The sequence below is a fragment of the Protopterus annectens genome, chromosome 2.part2 (assembly GCF_019279795.1).
Source record: "Protopterus annectens isolate FY-2018-M chromosome 2.part2, PAN1.0, whole genome shotgun sequence".
NCBI classification, from domain to species: Eukaryota; Metazoa; Chordata; order Ceratodontiformes; family Protopteridae; genus Protopterus; species Protopterus annectens.
The window spans coordinates 1,095,789,538-1,095,811,356 of record NC_056730.1 but is presented as its reverse complement, the minus strand read 5'-3'; the positions used below and the strand labels follow the sequence as shown (position 1 = coordinate 1,095,811,356).

The 21,819-nt window shown below is 45.0% G+C and overlaps 1 protein-coding gene across 1 annotated transcript in view; it reads right to left on the bottom strand.

The window, feature by feature from the left end:
* The window catches only part of PNPLA7 (patatin like phospholipase domain containing 7), a gene marked incomplete in the record, with an annotated part of 4,152,928 nt that overhangs the window by 3,563,145 nt on the left and 567,964 nt on the right, over nt 1-21,819 (bottom strand). The window contains 1 exon segment of the mRNA XM_044064320.1: nt 1,513-1,601. Within this exon segment, the coding sequence (XP_043920255.1) occupies nt 1,513-1,601 (89 nt within the window).

Below are 21,819 nucleotides of genomic sequence, written 5' to 3'. Positions count from 1 at the left end.
CACCATACTTGCCAAATACTGGTAAATAAATTTTTGTATCAATGGTTTGTAAACCATGAACTGATTTGACATTATCCTAAAATCAGTAATATCAGATTCTACAAAATCAGAAAGACGCATCAGAAATTGATGTTACAGAGCTGGGTTTAAGTTTAGAAAGGACTACTATCCAGATGTCTCTGGAAATAGTAAAGTGGTTCAAATTGTCTGAAAGAAACTATTTTTTGTGGTGAATATGACCTCTGAATGTAACAGGGACCAAAATACCAGCTTGCTTAATGTCACTGCTGCAGAATTTGCACAAGTCAGCAACAAATGTGAGTTTCAGTGAAGAGTTGCTGCCCCCCCCCCCCATGAACTGTTTTTATATATTCACTTTTAACTAAGCATATTTGATTATGCTGCTTCCCATGGAGGGTATATCACTGAGTAAATATCCCGGTATATCCTGATTTTACCCTCTTGCAACTGAATGACTTATAAGGCAGCTAGATTCTGCAGCAGATAAAACTAATGGGCTTAAACTAATCACATTCAATCATTAATTTAACTGATTGATTTACTTCCATGTATTAACCAAGATTGGAAGTATGAAGTAGAGCCTGTTTGCACTAGTGGCTAAGACAGAAAAGCTCCAAATTACAAATTCAAGAGTGTATCTAAGAAGAAAGAGGTTAACAATATAGTAACAGTGCATTACATAATAGTAAGAAAAAGTATAGACAATGTAAACAGAAGAGATGTCATAGGAGGAGAGGAAGAGGAGTGAAACAGTGTGGAAGAAATAGAGAACTGCAGGAAGGAAGAAGTAAATGGATAGGAAGAAACAATATGAACAGATGAGATGGTGTGGCGGTAGTGGGAGTGATGTGAAGCAATGAAAAGGGAACTGAAGAAAGAAAGAAAAGGAAAGTTAAAGTATTATGTGCAGAAGGAGAGTAGTGATAATAGGATGGGAGTTGGTATGTGAGGTAGGGGGTATGACTTGTGCTTAAAGAGCTCTACATTAAGGAAGCAAATCAAAGTACATGGGCATAATTATTTTCTACAGTCACTGGAAAGTCAATGTCAGTTCTACTTTTCTCATCTTAATGCCCACCCAAAGGCAGCACAGTGCAGTAGTTCGCGCTGTCACCTCATAGGAAGAGGATCCCTGGTTCAATTCTCAGCTGCGGTGCCTTCTGTATACAGTATGCATGTCCTCTCTGTGTTCCAAGTAGGTTTTCTCTTGTTCCTCTAGGTTCCTCCCACATTCCAAAGACACACAGTACGTGGACTGGACATTCTAAATTGGCTGTACACATGAATGTGAGAGCGCATGTGGGGCATGGAAGGGTTCCCCACCATGCAGTGTGAAAAATGGCTCCAGCTGGTCACTGTTGATATGACACATTGACACCATGAGCAAACATGGGGGAAAAGGAGGTTACGGGACAGATCTTACTGCCCAACCAAAGGAGCTCAAATGATAAAACTAAAAACATTACTAACAAACATGAATAAACTTCTTACCTTTTAGCCAGGGCAAAAACTTTCTGCCTTTTTCTCACTCTCTGTCGGGGCACATTATTTCCCACCAGTGTGTTTGGCAAAGTTGTCACCTTAGATACAAGAAACAAAAGAAAAAGTCATTTTGTAGCTGCAAACAAAGTTTACTTTCATTGCACAGCACTTGTATATGGGTTTCAATTTCTGTCAAAGTCAGATCATATCAAATATTAGTAACGCTGCAGAAATCCCAGTTACCACACTGACCCACTCTGAGTTTTGCTCGTTTTGTCTGCAAGGTCACTAATGATTCCCAAATGATGGTTTTCTGTATCCTATCCAGAAGATGGGTAGCACTAATAGACTTAGATTACTTTGTCCAGGTACAAGCTATGTTTCAATTTTTGGTTGATTCTAGGATATAAAGTGCTAATAAGCTTAAAACGGCAATACAGAATAAAAGAAAGAGCAATTAAAACTTAATTAAAAAGCCTGGTTCCAAAGGCACAGAAGAGACATAGGCTGAAGTAACTGACTCAGCACCTTTGACAGGATTGTTGCCTTATCCCGAAGAGAGGCACAGGCATTTTCCAGTAGGAGGAATATCTCCTGGCTATGCGTCCTGAGTAGCTACTCTACAGTTTCAAAGAAGAACGATATCGATGATGATGATGGTAAAATCAGCGACATTGACAAGTCAAAGTGGTGTCAGTGCTACTACACAAAGTGCATGATCTGCATATACCGGTAGAAAGAAGAAACCAAGTATACAAAAAAATAATAGTCACATAAGGAAGCCAACTGACACCTAGTTCTCTCACCTCCACACTGATTGACCAAGGTAAATATAATCACAGAAATAAGCAAGTTTATTACTTTCCAGAAGAATTAGACAGGCTGGCAAGGGGTAAAATTAAATGTAAAGATGCAAAGTAGTTAATGTCAGAAGAGCATTACATGGCCCATTAACAACATTTAGGGAGTACTGTGGGTCTGAGATGGACAAATGTGCAAATAAAGAAGTTGTGTATCTACCATAACGTTCCATGTTAGTTGTCTTCATCTTGCCTTCTTTCTTGCTGGTTGGGATCGGAGGCTCTGACTTGGCCATCTTCTATAGCTCGAGAGCTGTCTACTGGCTCGAGGCTACCCCTTATCCCATGACGCCTAGCGATAGCTACCCAGATCTCATTTAAAATAGCTAACCCCAGACATAGCCAGAGAATAAACCTGTCCAAACAAATAGGTTGAAAATACCTGTCATACTCTCTAAGTCAGTAGAGGAAACAAACCAGAGAACACTCAGCCAGTGAAACCAGAACTCCGCTCGGTCCAATAGGACAGGGGGACGGAGGGTGGGACGCAAGAAAGAAGGGAGATGAAGACAACTAACATGGAATGTTATGGTAGGTACATAACTTCTTTATGTTAAGTTGTCTATCTCGCCTTTGTTCTTGCTGATTGGGACAGCGTCCCTGGCACCTACAATCCTGGGTGGCTCATTGGAACAGACTCTTCAGAACAGTGGAACCAAAGTCAGCGCTGCTCCTGAAGACCATATCTAGCTTGTAATGAGAAATAAAGGTCTGAGGATTTGCCCACGTAGCAGCTGCAGATAGAATCCATGGGCAACCTAGATTGGAAGGCTACAGAGGTGGCCAAGGCCCTAGTAGAATGACCTTCCGGTTTAATAGGTAACTCTTTGTTCCTTAATTGATAGATGAAGGTAATAGTGTGAGACAACCACCTGGATAAGGTCACCTTGGAAAGTGGGAGACCTTGTTTGCCTAGAGCATAGGAAAGGAATAGTTGGTCAGACTTCCTTGTTTCCTTAGTCCTGTGCAGATCAAAACGCAATTGTCTATGAACGTCCAATTGGTGTAGTTTGTACTCTGCCTTGTTGGTGTGGTTAGGGAAAAACACAGGAAGGTCTATAGATTGGTTTAAATTATTTTCTGAGCAGACTTTCGGAAGAAACAAAGGATTAGTCCTCATAGCAACCCTGTCCTTATGAAAAACCAAGTATGGAGGACGAACACATAGTGCCTGAAGTTCAGAGATGCGTCTGGCTGAAGTAATAGCTACCAGAAAGAGCGTCTTCCAAGATAGAAACTTAATGGAGCAGGACGCTGCTGGTTCAAAGGGGGCAGAGTTAAGGAAGTTAGTACCAAATTAAGGTCCCAAGGAGGAGGGGGATCTCTCACTGGAGGCCTAAGGAGAGTAGTCCCTCTCAAAAAAGCTTTACAGAGCTTATGAGACATAATGTTTGAATTTGACAAACCAATATGAAAGTTAGAAATGGCTGCTAATTGAACCCGGATTGTAGCAGAATCGGACCCGGAATGAAAAAGTTGTGCTACGAACTCCAGAATTTCGTGGACTGGGGCTGAAAAGGGATGTACGTTCCTAGCCTCTGCCCAAGAAGAAAACGTTTCCATTTACTAGCAGAAGTTTTTCTGGTTGTGGACTTGTGAGAGGAGACAATAATCTCACGTACAGCCAGGGAAATGCTGGGAAGCCTGGCTAAGGTTGGAAGTGGAGCAACCAAGCTGTGAGCTGGAGTAATTGGAAGGATTGATGCAACCCACCTGATTGATGAATCAGTAGATCTGGAATCGGATCCAGAGTCCAGGGCTGATCGAGAAGGTAATGGTGCAGGAACGGGAACCATATCTGTCGAGGCCAGTAGGGGGAAATGAGGATCATTTTGCAACCCAATGATATTGCTTTCTGTATGAGTTTTGGAATCAGGGGAAACGGAGGAAAGGCATAAAGAAGTCCCGGAGGCCAATGGTGGACTAGAGCGTCTCTGGGTGAGTGACCTGGAAGTGGAAGAATGGAGAAGTAGTTGCTGCATTTGCTGTTGAAGGGGAGTGGCAAAAAGATTGCAGCAAGGCTGTCCCCATTTGCGGAAGATGAGATAAAACAACTTCCTGATTCAGAGACCACTCGTGAGGCATGAGGACAGCTCTGCTGAGCCTGTCTGCTATGACGCTGGACCTCCCAGGGATGTGCGTCGCAATCAGAAAACGTTGGGAGGAAATCGCCCACTGCCACAGTCTGAGTGCTTCTCGACACAGGGGGTAGGACCTGGTTCTGCCCTGTTTGTTGATGTACCACACCACTGACATGTTGTCTGTTTGAATTGCAATGGTCCCAGAAGGACGAGAGTCCTGAAGGGCTTGCAACGCTAGCAGCACTGCTCTCATTTCTAGGACGTTTATGTGCAGATGGTACTCGTGAGGCTGCCAAGTGCCTTGGACTGTCCTGCCCTGATAATGCCCCCCCCCACCCTATCAGGAAGGTGTCTGTGGTCACTGTGGCTACCTGAGGGGGCTGAATGAAGTGTCTACCCTGAGTCACTAGTGGGGAGACCATCCACCAGAAAAGGTGCCTTTTGCATGCTTCTGTAATCATGATTGTGTGAGACATGGGCTGCTGTTGGAAAGACCACTGTGTGAACAGAAGCCACTGAAGGATCCTCATGTGAAAGTGGGCCAGTGGGATTAGAAGAATGGCTGCTGCCATGGAACCCAGAGTTTGAAGGACGAACCTGACTTGGATTCTTTTGCTCTGCATCAGAATTTGTACTTGCTGATGAATTGTAGACACCCTTTCTGGCGGTAGCCTTGCGGACATGTTCCTTGTGTCTAAGTCTGCACCTATGTAGGTGATAGACTGACAGGGCAACAAGACAGATTTTTCGAAGTTTATTGTAATGGCTAACTGGGAGCAGATTGTGATTGTGTTGTCCCTGGCTTGAAGAAGGTGATGCCTGGTAGTAGCAGTGAGGAGCCAGTCTATATATGGAAACACCTGGAATCCTCGAAGTTTCAGGTGAGCCGTGACCACTGCCATACATTTGGTGAACACCTTGGGGTCTGTGGTGAGACCAAAGGGCAGAGCTCTGAACTGGTAATGACTGGCTCCTAGCCGGAAGCCAAGAAATCTCCTGGAGCGCCTGTCCATCTTGATACGGTAGTACGCGTCCTGAAGATCTATCGGGCACATCCAATTGTCCTGACCCAGAAAGGGTAGAATGGACTGTAGCGTGACCATCCGAAACTTTGTTCTTTGTACATACCTGTTTAGTCTGCTGAGATCCAGAATCGGTCTCCAGTCCCCTGTCTTTTTTGGTACCAAAAAGAGCCTTGAGTAAGTTCCAGGTCCATGCTGGTCTGCCGGGACTTCCTGGATGACTCTTTTCTAGCAGTTTTGAAACTTCTATTACTGCTTGGTCCTTCAGATTGGGTGGAACATCTGGAAGGGATTTCCTTGACGGTAAGGGGGATTGACAGAAGGGAATTTTGGAACCTCCGGATATAATGGACCGTACTCATCTGTCTTGCGTTAAAACTCGCCAGGCTTTTGGGTACAGTGAAAGTCTTCCCCCGACTGCCTCCAGATCTGAGCAGCCGGGCAACCCTTCAGGGATGCTGAAAGGGCTTATCAGAGAAAGATTCTCTGTTGCCCTGGTTCTGCGGACCCCCTCTGCCACGAGGGCGGCATCTGTTGTTATTGTTTCCCCCTCTACCCCTGGAGGAAAAATCGCTACGTGTGTCAGGCAAGGCTCCGTAGGATTTTCGGAACCACATTTTGCTAATCTTCTGACCTTTGGGTGTGGTCTAGGAGGAGTGGAAAAACGGACTCCAACGGCAAAGAGAGAGTCTTGCCTTCTTGCTCACACCTAGTCAAAGTGTCTTTCACCTGTGGTCCACAAAGAAAGGAACCATCAAAGGGGGTGTTGGTGAATGACGCTCGAAAGAGTTCCGCAAAATTACACAGCCGCATCCATGCATGCCTCCTAAGGGCCACACCCGTACCTGTGGCTCTACTTGCATCATTGGCTGCATAGGAAATGAGCCTCATGGAGGAGTTAACTACAGAATTACGCGTCGCCAGCTGGGAAGCTACTTTAGCTTGAGAACCCTCAGCTGATGGATCTTGAAGGGTATCTCCGAGCTCTTTAAGGAGATCCCTCTGAAGCCGGGTAAAATGACATAAGTAGTTCAGTGACCTCACAGAAAAGGTCGCTGAAGCAAACATTCGCTTCCCATATCTGTTCATGGTCCTAGACTCCTTGTTAGGAGGATAGACAGACGAAGAGGTCTCTGCTAACTCTTTTTTGGTGGCTGCTGCTACCACCATGGCATCAACAGGAACACCTTTGGTAAGGAACTGCTTATCTTGGGGTGCTGTGATGAATTTGCCAGGTCTCCTCGGAGTTGGTTACACTGCATCCGGAGATGACCAAGCCTTTCGAGCCACCACTGCCATAAGTGGATCGAAAGGCGGAGAAACCCAGAAGGTGGAAGGTCAGAAACCGAACGCATCCAGAAATACAGACTCATCCTCGGTAGGGGCTAGGGGATTCCAATTCCCCATCTGCTTAAGCATTTCTAGGATGTCCGAGAAGGAAACATCTTCAGAGAGGGGATCTCTGGGACCCTTCCAATTCATCTAAGTCTGTATCAGAAGTGACAGACTCAGGGGAGTCAATGTGCTTCCTCTTGCACTTCTTCTTATGAGGGGGCTCCTCTGAATGATCAGGGGAGGCCTCGGAAGAAGAGGAAACACCCAATGGTGTTCCCTGGAGTGCCGGTTCCCTACGCTTGGGGTCTGGAGGAGGAGCAGAGGTTGTCACAGGCACTACAGGGGACGGAGCCAGTGGGGCCGATAGTGGAGCTGACTCAGTGGCCAACACACTCCTCATGACTTCGAAGGCGTCCCTGCCATGATGCAGAGAAAGCTCCGGTTCAGAGGAAATCTGAATCTTTCTCCGCACCGAGGTAGAGTGCTCCGAGGCCGTTGTAGGAGCCGAGCTCACCTGCACCGAAGCTCCGAGAGGGAGAAAGGGGTCAGACAAGGGTCCGATGCCACTCACCCCCTCGGAGCCGATAAGGGAGCCCTGGCGCCCAGATCCCTCGACGGACAGCACCACCGAGGGGATCGGAGCCGCTCGCCCCCTCGGAGTCGATAAGGGAGCCCTGGCGCCCAGATCCCTCGACGGACAGCACCACCGAGAGGATCGGAGCCGATGACGGAACCGAAGGAGATAGATTTATCGGAGCTGACGGTTCCACTACTCGAACCCCAACGAACTCCGGCTCCAAACTCATTGGAGTCGGAGGAGGAACATCGATAGAAGTGGACGAAGCCGACACCTGTTGAGGTGGGCTGGACAACATCTTGGCAAGTGCCTGCGACTTTAGCAACCTACTGACCACTCTCTCCACATCGTTATCCAACAGCCTAGAGGATCGAGAGGAGTGAGAGGATCTGTGACTGTGCTCGCTCTGAAGCAAGGGAGATAGAGGAGCCGAATGTACCGATTTGAAAGAAGGGGACCTCAGCCTCTTGTGGTTCAGCAAAGGCTCCGAAGTTTCTGATGGAGCCGATGGGGAGATAGTCTTATCGGTGCCAGCCGGAACCGAAGTAGAAGGTAGAGTCTGAACCGAGGATGGCTCCGAACTTGGAGCCAATGGCTTGGTAGATTTAGTGGATTTCACATGCTGAGAGGTCTTGGCCGGTGAATCCTGGAGCTTTAAAAGACCTCTAAGAATAAGCTTATTCTTACGCTCCTGCAGGACTCTTGGACTAAATGCATGGCAGATAGAACAAGAGTCCTGCAGGTGCACAGCACCTAAACAATAGACGCAAGAAGTGTGCCCATCTGTCAGAGAGATTTTCTGACAGCATGAGTCACACTTCTTGAATCCAGACACTTTGGATTCCTATGACATCCTGAAAGAAGGAAACAACAAATACCACAACAGCTACCAAAGTAAAATACAGTTTACAGAAAAAAAACACACTGTACTAACTATAGCTAAAGGATTTTTTTTTTATAGGAAAAGCCTCTAACTTAAACAGCTAACCTATGAAAGAAGGGTAGAAGGAAAGCCTTTAACCTAAATGGCTAACCTGACAAGAAGGATGGGGGGGGAGGGGTGGGGGAGAACTCTCTAAGTTAAACGTGTTCTACAAGAAGGGAAGGTATACTACAACTAAGCACTAGCTATCACAAAAAACTAGACTAAACGTCAACAATAAAACACTGAAAAAAATATATTTCTAGAGTAAGAAAGTTATACGAAAAAACTTTATACGAGCCTGAGCCAGAAAAATGACACCTCGCAGCTGAAGCGGCAAACGAGATCTGGGTAGCTATCGCTAGGCATCATGGGTAGCCTCGAGCCAGTAAACAGCTCTCGAGCTATAGAAGATGGCCGAGTCAGAGCCGAGGATCGGCTCCGATCTCAACCAGCAAGAACGAAGGTGAGACAGACAACATAACAAAGAAGTTATGTACTCACCATAACATCCCATCTGCATTGTTCTTCATTTGTCTTCAACCTGTGGGTATAGGCAGCAACACTGGTGTCAAACCAGACATATCCAAGCTACGGTGCCGAAACTGAGCTTCTCCCTTACCCATAATGTCCCTCTCTCCTCTATTCCCTCAGATCGATTTTGCCAACAAAAGGTACCTGACCTAGACCTATAAACAGCAGAGTGACTGACAACATCCATTAAAAGAGGAGGCATAGGGAGAGAGCAAAAAGGTCTCCCCTGCCAGGCCAAGTACTCATGGAAAGGGGGAAGGAGGGAGGGAAGGTTGAAGACCAATGAAGAACAACAATGCAGATGGAACATTATGTTGAGTGCATAACTTCTTTATCTGACATTGTTATCATTTGATCTTCAACATGTGGGGCAGAGTCCCCAGCTACTTGAGCCCTGGGTGGCCCTGTGGAAGGATGTTCTGGAACACGGCGGAACCAAAGGGAGCTCTGCTCCTAGATGAAATATACAATTTGTAATGGGATATGAAGATGTGAGACCTACCCCATGTAGCTGCAGCACAAATCTCATCTACTGGTACCCTGGAGGAGAAAGCTGAGGAGGCAGATAGAGCAGAATGTGCCTTCACTGCAAAAGTAAGAGGAACACCATGCTTCTGATAAAGGTAATACATTTGGCAATCCAGTTGGCAATGGTTACCTTGGAAACAGGGAATCCCAATCCAGACTTCGAATACGATACAAATAAATGATTGGACTTCCTGAAAGATTTGGTTCTATCAAGACAAACAAAGCTGTCGATGAATGTCAAGCATGTGTAATTGGTATTCTTCTTTGTTTTTAAACCCTGGAAAGAACACAGGAAGATGGATAACCTGATTAATATTCTTCTTTGAAGCAATCATGGGCATAAAGGATTCGGCCTAAATGAAACCCTGTCTTTGTGAAAAATGAGGTACGGGGGGTTGAATACAAAGGGCATGTATCTCACAGACCTGCTTAGATGAAGTCAGAGCTACCAATAAAGCAGTTTTCCATGACAGAAACTGAATATACACCTTTGCAGACGGCTCAAAGGGAGACTACACCAGCACCTGAAGTACAAAAGTTACGTCCCAAGGGGGAACTCGATCCTTAATGGGAGGCCGTAAAAGAAACATTCCTTTCAAAAAGGCCGTGCACAGTCTAGAAGCAGCCAAAGAAGAATGCTTTAGTCCGACATGATAATGGGATATGGCAGCTAGTTGGACTTTCACTGTAGAGGAACTGGCACCTTGGTTGAAAATACAAGCCAGATAGTCTAAAACTGAAGGAATAGATGCAGTAAAGGGATCCACCGAATTGTTGGAAGCCCAAATGAAAAACCTCTTCCATTTACTAGCACAGGTCTTCTTAGTGGACAACCTGTGAGCGAAAAGCAATATATGCTTCACAGGGTATGATAGCCCGGGAACTCTAGCCATTACTGGAACTGCAGAAGCCAAGCTGTGAGCTTCAAGCTGTCCAGATCCAAATGAAAGTTGCTCTCCAGATTGGAAATCAGAGCCAAACATCAATCCAGAATCCAAGAAAGACACTGAGACCAAAGAAGGGGAAACCAGACCTGACGAGGCCAGAAGGGGGCAATGACGATCACATGGCACCTTGACCTCTGAGCCTTCTGAAAAAATTTTGCCTTAAGAGGAAGGGGAACATATACATACAGCAGACCGGGGGGCCAAGCATGAACTAGAGCATTTCTGGGAGTCCCTCCTTTGGTAGGAATCATGGTGAAGAAGTTGCTGCACTTGATGTTGGAAAGTGAGACAAAAAAAATCGCAGCTCGGTTGACCCCATTTCTGGAAGATCATGTCCGCCACTGACTGTTTCACAGACCACTCATAAGGAGACAGAATGGTCCTGTTGAGTTTGCCCTGGAATGTGCATTGCAACAAGAAAGCGGCTTTATGACCTTGCTCATTCCCACAATCTCATGGCCTCTCGACAAAGGGGGGGGGTAAGATCTGGTTCCTCCCTGTTTGCTGATATACCAGACCACTGCCATGTTGTCTGTTTGTATTGCAATCGTTCAATGGGTTAGAAAAGAATGCAGTGCCTCCAAAGCCAGAAGCACTGCCTTCATCTCCAGAACACTGATATGAAGATTGGTCTCTAACTCTGACCACGTCCCTTGAACAGTCCATCCCAGCCAATGCCCCCCCCCACCTGAGCCGGGAGGCATCCGTGGTGACAGCGGCCACTGGAGAGGGAGCCACAAAAGATTGACCCTCTGCTACATTCTGAATGTTTAACCACCACATGAGAGAGGACTGGCAGGTTCTGGATAACCTAATGGGATGCGACAGGGGCTAGTCCAGAAGTGACCATTGGACTGACAGGGTCCATTGAAGAACCCGCATATATAGCCTTGCAAGGGTAAGACAATGATGGTTGCTGCCACAGATCCCAGAGCTTGAAAGATTTGGGCTGCTGATGGTTGAGGTGTCTGCAGAAGAATGCTTACCTGGCCCTGAAGAGACTAAATCCTGTCCATGGTAAGAAAAACCTTGCACAGAGAAGTATTCAACAGCGCTTCAATGAATTCCAGGGAACAGAGAGGCTCCAGTTTTGATTTGGGAAAATTTATCATGATGCCCAAGGTTGAGGCTAACTGGGGGAACTGTTCCCTGGCCTGAAGAAGCTGATGCTTGATGGGTGCAGCCAGAAGGCAGTCGTCCAGGTAAGCGAAAACCCGAAACCCCTGCAACCTTAGATATGCTGCTAGTACTGCTACCACTTTGGTCAGGCCAAAGGGCAGCACTCAGAACTAATATTGCCCAACTCCTAATCAGAAGTGTAAGAACATTCTGTGATGCTTGTCCATCTTTATATGGTAGTATGCGTCCTGGAGGTTGGTTGAGCACATCCAGAAGTCCTTCTGAAGGTAGGGAAGAGTGGACTGAATCGTAACCATCTGGAACTTGGTATTGACGACAAACCTGTTAAGTCGGGTGAGATCCAGTATTGGTCTGTGTCCCCCATCTTTTTGTGCATCAAAAAGAATGCTGAACAGATGCCTGATCCACATAGTTCTGGAGGGACAGGATGGATGACTCGCTTGTCGAGCAGCTTGGAAATTTCCAGTTTGGCTGCCTCCTGGTGAGTGGGTGGAACATACAGGAGAGACTTTCAAGCCTTTGGAGGATGAAGAAAGGGAATCTGATACCCCCTGAATTTTATCCTTAGCACCCACTGATCCGAAGTGATGTCTTCCCAGGCTGGTGGATGCAAAGAAAATTGACCACTGACTGCATCCTGGGTAGGATAGGTTCTACTTCTTTCCTTCCTGGTGGTCTCAAATGAATAACCTCTTTAAGGAAAAGTTTTGAGTGAGGGTGCGAAAAGATAGGTGGGGCACTGTGCAGACAAGCTGATACAGCAGATGCATGTACCTAAATGCTGGAACAGGAAAGTCACGTCTAAACAAGCCTGACAGGTACTGTAAGACTGAGTTATTGTCTGCCTGAGAAGGGTTGGTGTACTTGCTGCGACACCAGGTGGAAAATCTTTTCTATTTTGCTAGGTGTGATTTCCTGGTACTGGATTTTCTTGCTTCCCTTAGAATGGAAAGCACATCCTTGGGTTAGAAGGCATTCCTTGGTGTCAAAACTGAATCCACCTGGCTGTTAACCTGATGGTGGCTAGGTGAGGACAGAAAACAGATACAGTGGCTCGCCTACGATGATCTTCTTCCTGTGGCAGGGTGCAGAATCTCACTGAGTGTCAGGAGGGGGGAGAACCAGTGTTGCCTCGGCCAGAAGGAAGTCACTAGGATTATACTGGTTCTGTCTGCCCTGACTTTTGTCAGCACCAGGAGATCAGGGGCAAGTGCAGGAATGCATCCAGAAACCATTTTGTCCATATGAAAGAGAAAGTATCCACTTTTCAAGTCCCTATCTGCTAAGTTCTGGCACAAATCTTCTGTAGTTGTTTGTTGTGGTAAGAGGTGAAGAGGTCTATTGTGTCCCCCCACACACACACACACAAATGTAGAGTACGGTTCAGGAAGCCCTCTCTCATCAGCATCTATTTGTTGAGGTCTAGAAAATCATTGCTTATAGAATCTTCCAGAGTATTGTTCTGACCAAGAATATAAGAAGCTATAAGGGTTAGCCCCATTTCTTCAGCCAGCATCCAAATCTTTCTCTAAAGGCTGAAGCTGAGGGTAGGACAGAGTTCCACCCTGCTTGTTTATGTACCACATCATTGTAGTGTTGTATGTCTGGATCTGCAAGGTCACTGAGCCTAAGTTCTGCTGAAAAGCCTTTATGGACAGGTATACTCTGCTGACAGTCCAAATGTCCTGCCCTTTCACGAGACCTAAATACCCCCCCCCCCCAAGCTATGTCTGAACTGTCTGTGGTGATGGTCTTATCAGCTTCTGGTAAAAAGAAATTTGCCCCTGTGTTCTGCTCCATGGTATTCTTCCGCAATAGCAGCTCCTTTTTTAAATCATGGAAATGCTTCTGGGGGTTGAGAATGCTGTTCCCAAGAATTTCTTGGGAACCACTGAATTTGTCTTATCTGTAACTTTGCAAGTAGAACCAAGAGAATGCAAGGTAACATGTACACTACAATCCACAGGAATTCCCTTGATTGTATGTGTTGCTTTGGAAGCATACTGGTCAGGTAGCCTGTTGTGAAACGTATCCTGCCTTGGACAACAGAGGTTTTCTGCTGGACTGAATCGAGAAGAGCTACAGGGAAAAGGATTGTTTAAGGAAGAGTTTTCAGGATTTAAGGCAAGTCCTACCGTCTGATGTTGAATATTCACAAAACTAAATTCATAAGGGTTACCCGCTCCAAAGATCTAAACCTGATCTCTGATATGAATAGATCATACTGGAGAGACAACTGTGTGCCCCAGACATTGCCCCTCCTCTGGAATAGGCTTCCTATCCAAGTGAAGCACAGCCCTTCCCTGACCATCTTCAAGCACAATCTGGACGGATAGAAAATAACAAATCACTCCTGGGGTGACCCTTATGGACACGGGCAGTCAGTAAAAATAGTCAAAACCTCACTTGCTTACCCTTGTTGTCTCCTATGAACCTATGAAAGCAGTCTAAGGTTATCTACAAGGAGTCTAAGTTCTCTGCTGTGTTTTCCCTGAATAGAACAGTCATCTAAGTAGGGGGTAAATATGAACTTCTAGAGTTCTGTAATATGCTATCAGAGGAGCTAAACATTTTGTGAAAACTCTGGGAGAAGTGGACAGTCCAAATGGTAAGGCACAGAATTGGAAGTGAGAGCTTGTTGCTACAAATTATAGGTATTTTCTGTGACTGTCTGCTATGGGGGCATACAGGTCAGCATCTTTTAGGTCTAAAGCGACAATGAAGGCATCTTGGAAAATCATGGGCAGGAGTTTTTACAATGTAATCACTTTGAACTTTGGTATGTTGAGAAACTTGTTTAGATGTGAGAGATCCAAGATGGGCCTCTAGGTGCCCTCCTTTCATGAGCTAGGAAAACCCTTGAGTAGAAGCATTTTCCTTCTTGCCCTAGAGGAACAGGCTAGATGGATCCTTGGTGAAGTAGTTCCCTGAGGATAAGTGGTAAGTGGCTTTCATGCTCTTTTGGTGGTTTTGGAAGGATTTATTTCAAAGTATCTAATGCCCAAATTGTCAAAACCCACAAGTTCGACAATTCAGCCATTCAATAAACAACATAAACCCAAACAGCTGCAAACAACACAAAGAGGAAAGGGGCAAATTCCCTGACAGAACATTCTGATGGACTAAACTGTAGACCATATGAGTTTTGACAATTTAGCCATTCAATAACTTGAAAGAGACCTGTTTTGGAATGACTAAGGGTGGGATTTCTCTGAACTGGATGTAGTACCCCTTTTCTATGATGCTGAGGACCCATAGGTTCATAGTGAAGGTTTTGCTCTGGGTTAGAAAGGAGAGTTTTCAAGCCCGAGGTTTGGGGGGATAGGGGAATGGGAGGCTGGGGGTGAATGTTAGTCTCTGTGCTGTGTAGACTTTTTGACTATCCCAGTTCATGGATTGTTCTGGTTACCATCTCCTGGATTGTCCGAGTCTCTTGCCACAGGGGGCCTCCCCTTATCTTGTCTAGGAGGGAAAAGGCCAAGGTGTTGAAGTGCCCAGAGTAGGATAATTACTCCTCATTTTCAGTGTTGGAGACAGATAAAATTCTTTTACAGTTTTTAGTTACTTTCCTTTTTATTTAAGCTTCTTGAAAACTTGCTCAGCTGGAGAACCAAAAAGGAATTCCTTGCCTCATGGAGCATCCATCAACCTTAACATGACCCAACAGTGGCTGGGTCATGACCCATGCATGCCTGTGGGTGATAGTCACAGCTGCTCTGCAATATGCATCTAAGGTTTCATAACCACACTTCAGGAAGTGCCTGGAGACTTGTAAAGCTTCTCTGACTATCTCATGAATTTCCTTTAAGTTTTTATCCAGGGTAGAATCCACCTTAGCTAGAATTTTGTCCTGGATAGATTCATGGTACTTTAGCAAATGGAATTGGCAATTTCAAGATCTCATTGCCAAGGTGACAGAGGTATAAGCTTTTTTTTTCCAAATCTGTCTAATAGTTTACTTTCCCTGTCATAAGGTACGGGATGTCCAGTTGATCCCCTAGGTATACCTTTAGTGGATTCAGTGGAGACTACAGAAGGGTTAGCCTTTGTATTTTTGTAAGGGTGCTTCTGAGATTCACTCATGTAAAACCTGTCTAGTTTCTTTTATAGCAGTGGACAGAGAATCAGGAACTAAATCAATGCCTTCAAAGACATCATCTAGTACTGTGTGTACAAGAGGAATACCCACTGACCAGGGAGAAGCCAAACTTAACAGTTTCCTCTAACAGGTCTGAGCCTATAAGAATTGTCTGCTTTCCCAATTGAAAGCCTCCTTCACTCTATGCAAGGCATCTCTGAAGGAAAAGTCCTCAGGGGAAAGATGTGAAAGAGAGGGTGTCATCGGTGTATAAATTTGGGTAAGTCTGTGGGGGCAAGTGCCCCAGAGTAGGACAATTCCTCCTCATCTTCAGAGCTAGAGGAATCATCTTCCAAAAGGCTACTGCCCTCCTTCTTTTGGATGGAGAAGCTTCAGAAGTAAAAGTATGTGAAGGTTTTCTGGATTTCATGAAGGCCCTAAATTCCTGTGCTACTTTTAAGAGGTCTTGGACTTCGATCTGAAGAAGTGGTTGGAACCATGCGCAAACAAAAAAGTGGTTCACCTCAGTTTCGGTGTCCAATTAAAAGGAGTGACCTGAGGTTACTGCTGTCTGACCCCGACTTGGTTAAGCTTTTGGTAGTCGGGCCAGGCAGTGTGCCTCCCTCGAGACCCACAACACAGACATTGGAAGTTGAAGATTACTGAGCTACCTCACACCAGACTGATGTGGGGACCATGGTAGCACTTACAGGCAAGCCTCAGAAGACCACGGCATCCTCCAGAGTGGTCGTGCCAGAGGGTTTGGGCCTAGGAGTTGCTGGATCAGGGCACTGCAAAAGTACCTCAGCTGGGTCATCAGTCATCTTACAGATTAGAACAAAAGCTTTGTTGGTGACATCACGGCCCTTGTTCATTTTATCTTATCCATTTCTTTGGTCAGATGTTAGCTGATGCTGGAGTTTGGGGAGTCCCTGCCGTAGCAGTGGATTGTGATGCCACAAAGGAGCTGAAGAGAGACTCCAAATGAGCAGCTAGTACCTCAGCCCTATGTTTTTGGATTTTCCCATGAAATTTTGCATAGTCAAGACAATTAGAGATATTGAGCTAAGGAAAGTTCTCCAATTCAGGATGGTGCTGGTAAGTTGACACACACTGGTGAAAAATGGTAAATCCCGCTATGCAGCTCTGGAATAAATCAATCCTTTCTTATTCAAAGGTTATCCAAACAGTTGCCATGTTCAAGCATCCAAATGTAAATAGTGGACAAAAGGTAGAACTAAAACCAAACTGGACCAAACAGGGCCAGAAGTTTATTAAAACATTAAGCAACACGGTACAAAAATACTGCTTTTCGTCCTTTCACCATACAAAGACTTCTTCAGACAAATGGTTCTACACAAGAAACCAGCCTGTGTTATAAAGGAAATTTCAAATTCAAATTGTGCTAAGGACGCAAGTAAAACCTTTATGCAGGAATTGCTTCCAAACTTCCAGCAATTGTTGACTTTTTTTGAACATTAAATTAACAGAGAAATTTCCTGAATGGGGTACTTGTCTAGCTGGAAGAGGAAGTTCACTGGAAAAACATGACAACCAATAGACTGCAAGCATTCTGAACACACGTGAAGCACATCGGACCGAATGGCTAGAAATAAGTGGAAGATGGCACCGAAAGACACCCTTCCTATACTGTGATGTCGGTCACCGGGCATCCTTTGGCTACAGGTGAAGCAAAGACTCTGGAAATCTGGCCAGTTGTGGACTTCTACATGGCAGGAAGACTCAAGAATCAGTACTGCAACACTGAATATGAAGATCACCTTTAGACACAGTGGATGATGACAAACTTAGTTACTACCCTGGGCTATAATTAAAACTGCAACTTTGGATCAGTGACCTTAGTTACTGAAAACCAGAGTAGCTTCCAAATTAAGACACTAGATAAATCAACTACAAAACATGTGATTTTCTGTTTCTTTTGAACTCCCCTATGCCCTTCAGATACAATCAGCCATGTTCTGCCTCTATGTCTGTTCCAGACGTATGCACAGCCTCAGTGGACAAGCAAGTTGGCAGCTCCATGTCAGCCTCCAACTGGGTTGGGGCAGAAGGAACTGGTGGCAGGACCAGCTGATCCTTGGATTCTGCCAACCTGAAGAAGACGTCTGCTGGAGGCCAGTCAGCAGAAGGTTCAGTACATGCCTTTTTAGCTTTTTTTCTTAAGGGCTGATTCGGAGGACATGGCACCCTGGGTCAATAACCTCAGATGCTGACTTTCTAAATAAATAGAAAGGGACAGAAGACTAATGCAACGCGTCTTCTGAACAAATGCCTGATGAGTATGGTCATGCGTAGCACCTTAACAGAAAAAGTACTTCTCACATCTGTCTTTATGGGAAATCTGCCTCCTACACTCACATTTTCCCTTACTGGATAACATGAAAACAAACTAGAATGAGGATAAAAGAAAGGAACGGAAGGATCCCCAATGGGGAAGTTATCTTTAGAAGGCTCAGTAAAAGAACCCTCTTGGTGAACAGTGTACAAATTGACTTTAGAAGTACCATTCAGACTGGCAGCAAAAAAGTTGAGGATTACGTGCAATGGATATAAAAAGTGTACACGCCCCTCTTAAAATGCCAGGTTTTTGTGATATAAAAAATGAGACTACAATAATAATTTCAAAACTTTTCCCACCTTTAATGTGACCTATACCTGTAGAATTCAACTAAAAAACAAACAAATCTGTTAGGAGAAAAAAATATAAAAAAATAAAACACGTACAATAAGCTGGTTGCATAAGTGTGCACACTCAAACTAGTACTTTGTTAAAGCACCTTTTGATTTAATTACAGCATTCAGGCTTCTTGGGTACACACCTGCCATCAATTAAGGAGACTATGACTAACCCCAAATAAAGTTCAGCTGTCCTAGTAGGATTTTCCTGACATTTACTCAGTTGCCTACTACAGCAAAAGCCATGGTTCGCAGACAGCGTACAAAGCAACAAAGGACTCTCATTGTTCAAAAGGTATCAGTCAGGAAAAGGGTACAAAAAAATTTCCACAGCATTGGATATACCATGGAACACAGTGAAGATAGTCATCAAAAAGAGGAGAAAATATGGGGCAACAGTGATTTTGCAAAGAACTGGACATCTCTCCAAAATTGATGAAAAGACGAGACCAAAATGGGTCAGGGAGGCTGCCAAGAGACCCACAGCAACATTGAAGGAGCTGCAGGAATTTCTGGCAAGTCCTGGTTGTGTATTACATGTGACAACAATCTCCTGTATTCTCCATATGTCTGGACTATGGGGTAGGGTTGCAAGATGGAAGCCTTTTCATACACAGAAAAACATTCAGGCCCAGCTAAAATTTGCAAAACAATACATCATTCATAGGTAGGTACTAGGCTATCTGCCCGAAGGCATTTATAAGCCTAGCCAGAATGTGTTGGCTTTCGCCACCCCCTTAGATTAGTTCCCAGCAGAGCGACTGAAGTGATCCCCGGGGTAAACTTTCTGTTTCCCATCCACTCGTCAAGGTTCCTCTTGAAGAGTGTTAGCGAGGAGCTCTGCCTAATGTAGATTGGAATCTTGTTCCAAAGCATGGGAAGTCTCTGTGACAGGAATCTATCCCTCCAGCACATCCTATTTATTGTTGTGGTGAGGTTTAGATCCCCAGAGTGTGTGACTCGAGGGGATAAGCTTTTCTTTAGGTGGAGCATGTCCATCAGTTCTGGATTGGACATGGCCTTGTATGTCAGGCAGAGATCACCTCTGAGTAGGCAGTATGCAACAGAGTATAGCTGGAGTTTCTTCAGTCGAGCTGCATAGGGCATCTGTTTGAGGCCAGTGATCCTCTTGGTGAGGTACTTCTGTGGTCTTTCCAGCTGTTGCAGGTGTCTTGTAAGATAAATCCCAAATGGGGTGTTGTACTCTATGATGGGCCTGATGAGCGATGAGTAGAGGGGCACAATGACCTCTTTTGATCTGGATGCAAACCTTTTGTGATAAGGTTTGCCACGTAGAAGGATTTTCTAACCACTTTGGCAATGTGATTATCAAAGGAGAGTTTACTATCAACTTGGGTCCCCAGATCCCTTATTACGTCTTCCATAATTAGGGGACTACCACCCATGTGGTAGTTTGTGATTACTTTGTCTTTTCCAAAGGGGATGACTATGCACTTTCTGGCATTTAGCTTGAGGCCATGATTTTGACACCAGGTGTCTGTCTCAGTGAGACCCTTTTGGAGGATGTCTGTGTCAGCCGGAGAGTCAATTATAGCCCCTAGTTTGCAGTCGTCTGCAAACTTGGTCAGCCATAGTCCTCCTGTGCTTGCCTGTACCTCTGAGAAGTATATCCCAAACAGGAGAGGTCCTAGGACTGAGCCCTCTGGAACACCACTTGTAACCGGTTTAGAGTCAGACCTAGCTCCCGCAACTCTTACCATGTGGGTTCTGTCCGTGAGCCAGTTGGCAACCCATCTTGTGATGTAGGGGTTTATGTTCAGGCTGGTGAGCTTGTCTATAATACCATAATGGGGAATGGTGTCAAAGGCCATTGCGAGGTCTAGGTAGGCTGTGTGTACCACCTTTCCCTTGTCTATAGCCTTGGCAACTGTCTCAAAGAAGTCCACCAGGATTAGGAGGCATGATTTGCCCTTAAAGCCAAACTGGGTAGGGCCCAGTGTTTGGAGGCCCCCAATGTCTCTATTAATGAGTTTCATGATGATGCGCTCCATAGCCTTGCAGACCAAGCTAGTCAGGCTTATAGGGCGATTAGTTCCCGGGGTCTCTTGTGGCTCCACCTTTGTGGAGCGGAATAACTGTTGCTGTGCACCGCTCTATGGGTACGTAACCTGTGGAGAGGCTGAGTTTGAACAATGTGTTTAGGTGAGAGGTTAATTCGTCTTTGAGCTCGTGTAGGACGCAGTCTGGGACACTGTCCGGTCCCACTGATGCTGTGTTTTTGCCTTGGGAGAGGGCTGTTTTAACCTGAGTGTCTGTGATTTCAGGAGCTCTACATTCTTCTGGTATGGTTATGGGCCCTTTTGGGGGTGGGGTGGGGGGTGAAATATGCGCTGAACCGGTCTGCCAGGATGTTGGCAATATCAGTCGGTTCAGGGTATTTTGTACCATTCTGCACTAGTCTCCCAAAAGCATGTGGGGAAATGTGTTCTAGTCTGATCACACCAAGGATGAACTTTCTGGCCACAATTCCAAAAGGTACGTTTGGAGCAAAAACAACACTTTGCATCACCAAAAGAACAAAATCCCCATGGTGAAGCATGGTGGTGGTCGTATCATGCTTTGGGGTTGATTTTCTTCAGCTGGAACTGGGGCTTTAGTCAAGGTGGAGAGAATTATGAACAGTTCCAAACACCAGTCACTTTTGGCCCAAAACCTTCAGGCGTCTGCTAGAATGCTGAAGATGTAGAGGAAATTTCACCTTTCAACACGACAATGACCCCAAGCATACATCCAAATCAACAAAAGAATGTCTTCACCAGAAAAAAATTAATGTTTTGGAATGGCCCAGCCAGAGCCCAGAACTAAATCCAATAGAAAATTTGGTGAGTGACCTGAAGAGGGCTGTGCACAAGATATGCCCTCAATCTGACAGATTTGGAGCACTTTTGCAAGGAAGAGTGGGCAAATATTGCCAAGTCAAGATGTGCCATGCTGATAGACTCCTACCCAAGAAGACTGAATGCTGTAATTAAATCAAAAGGTGTTTCAACAAAGTATTAGTTTAAGGGTGTGCACACTTATGCAACCAGCTTATTGTACATTTTTTATTTTTTATATTTTTCCATTAACAGATTTGTTTGTTTTTCAATGGAATTGTACAGGTTATAGGTCACATTAAAGGTGGGAAAAGTTTTGAAATGATTTATTGTGTTCTCATTTTTTATATCACAAAAACCTGGCATTTTAACAGGGGTGTGTACATTTTTTATATCCGCTGTATCTTTACATCACATGTACCTTATGCCTTGCACACAGGGCACGTCTGATGTATGACGCCTGGAAGGGGTAAAAGACTTTGGCATGCTGGCCAAACATTAGGCTATCCTAGGCAGGATATCCCAAGAGTAATGAACATTGCAACAGTGATAAGGAAGGACATAATCTCCATTCACCTGAGCTACCACCAACACAACATAACTGAAACTAAGCTGAAATATACAATACATGCAAAGAGCAGTCCACATAAAAAAAGCAAAGTAAATCAAAGACACACAAATAAATACAAAGAAATAATAAGCAGTTCTACTTTACAGAAACATATCGTCACACAGAAATGCAGTGTCAAGCTCCTGCA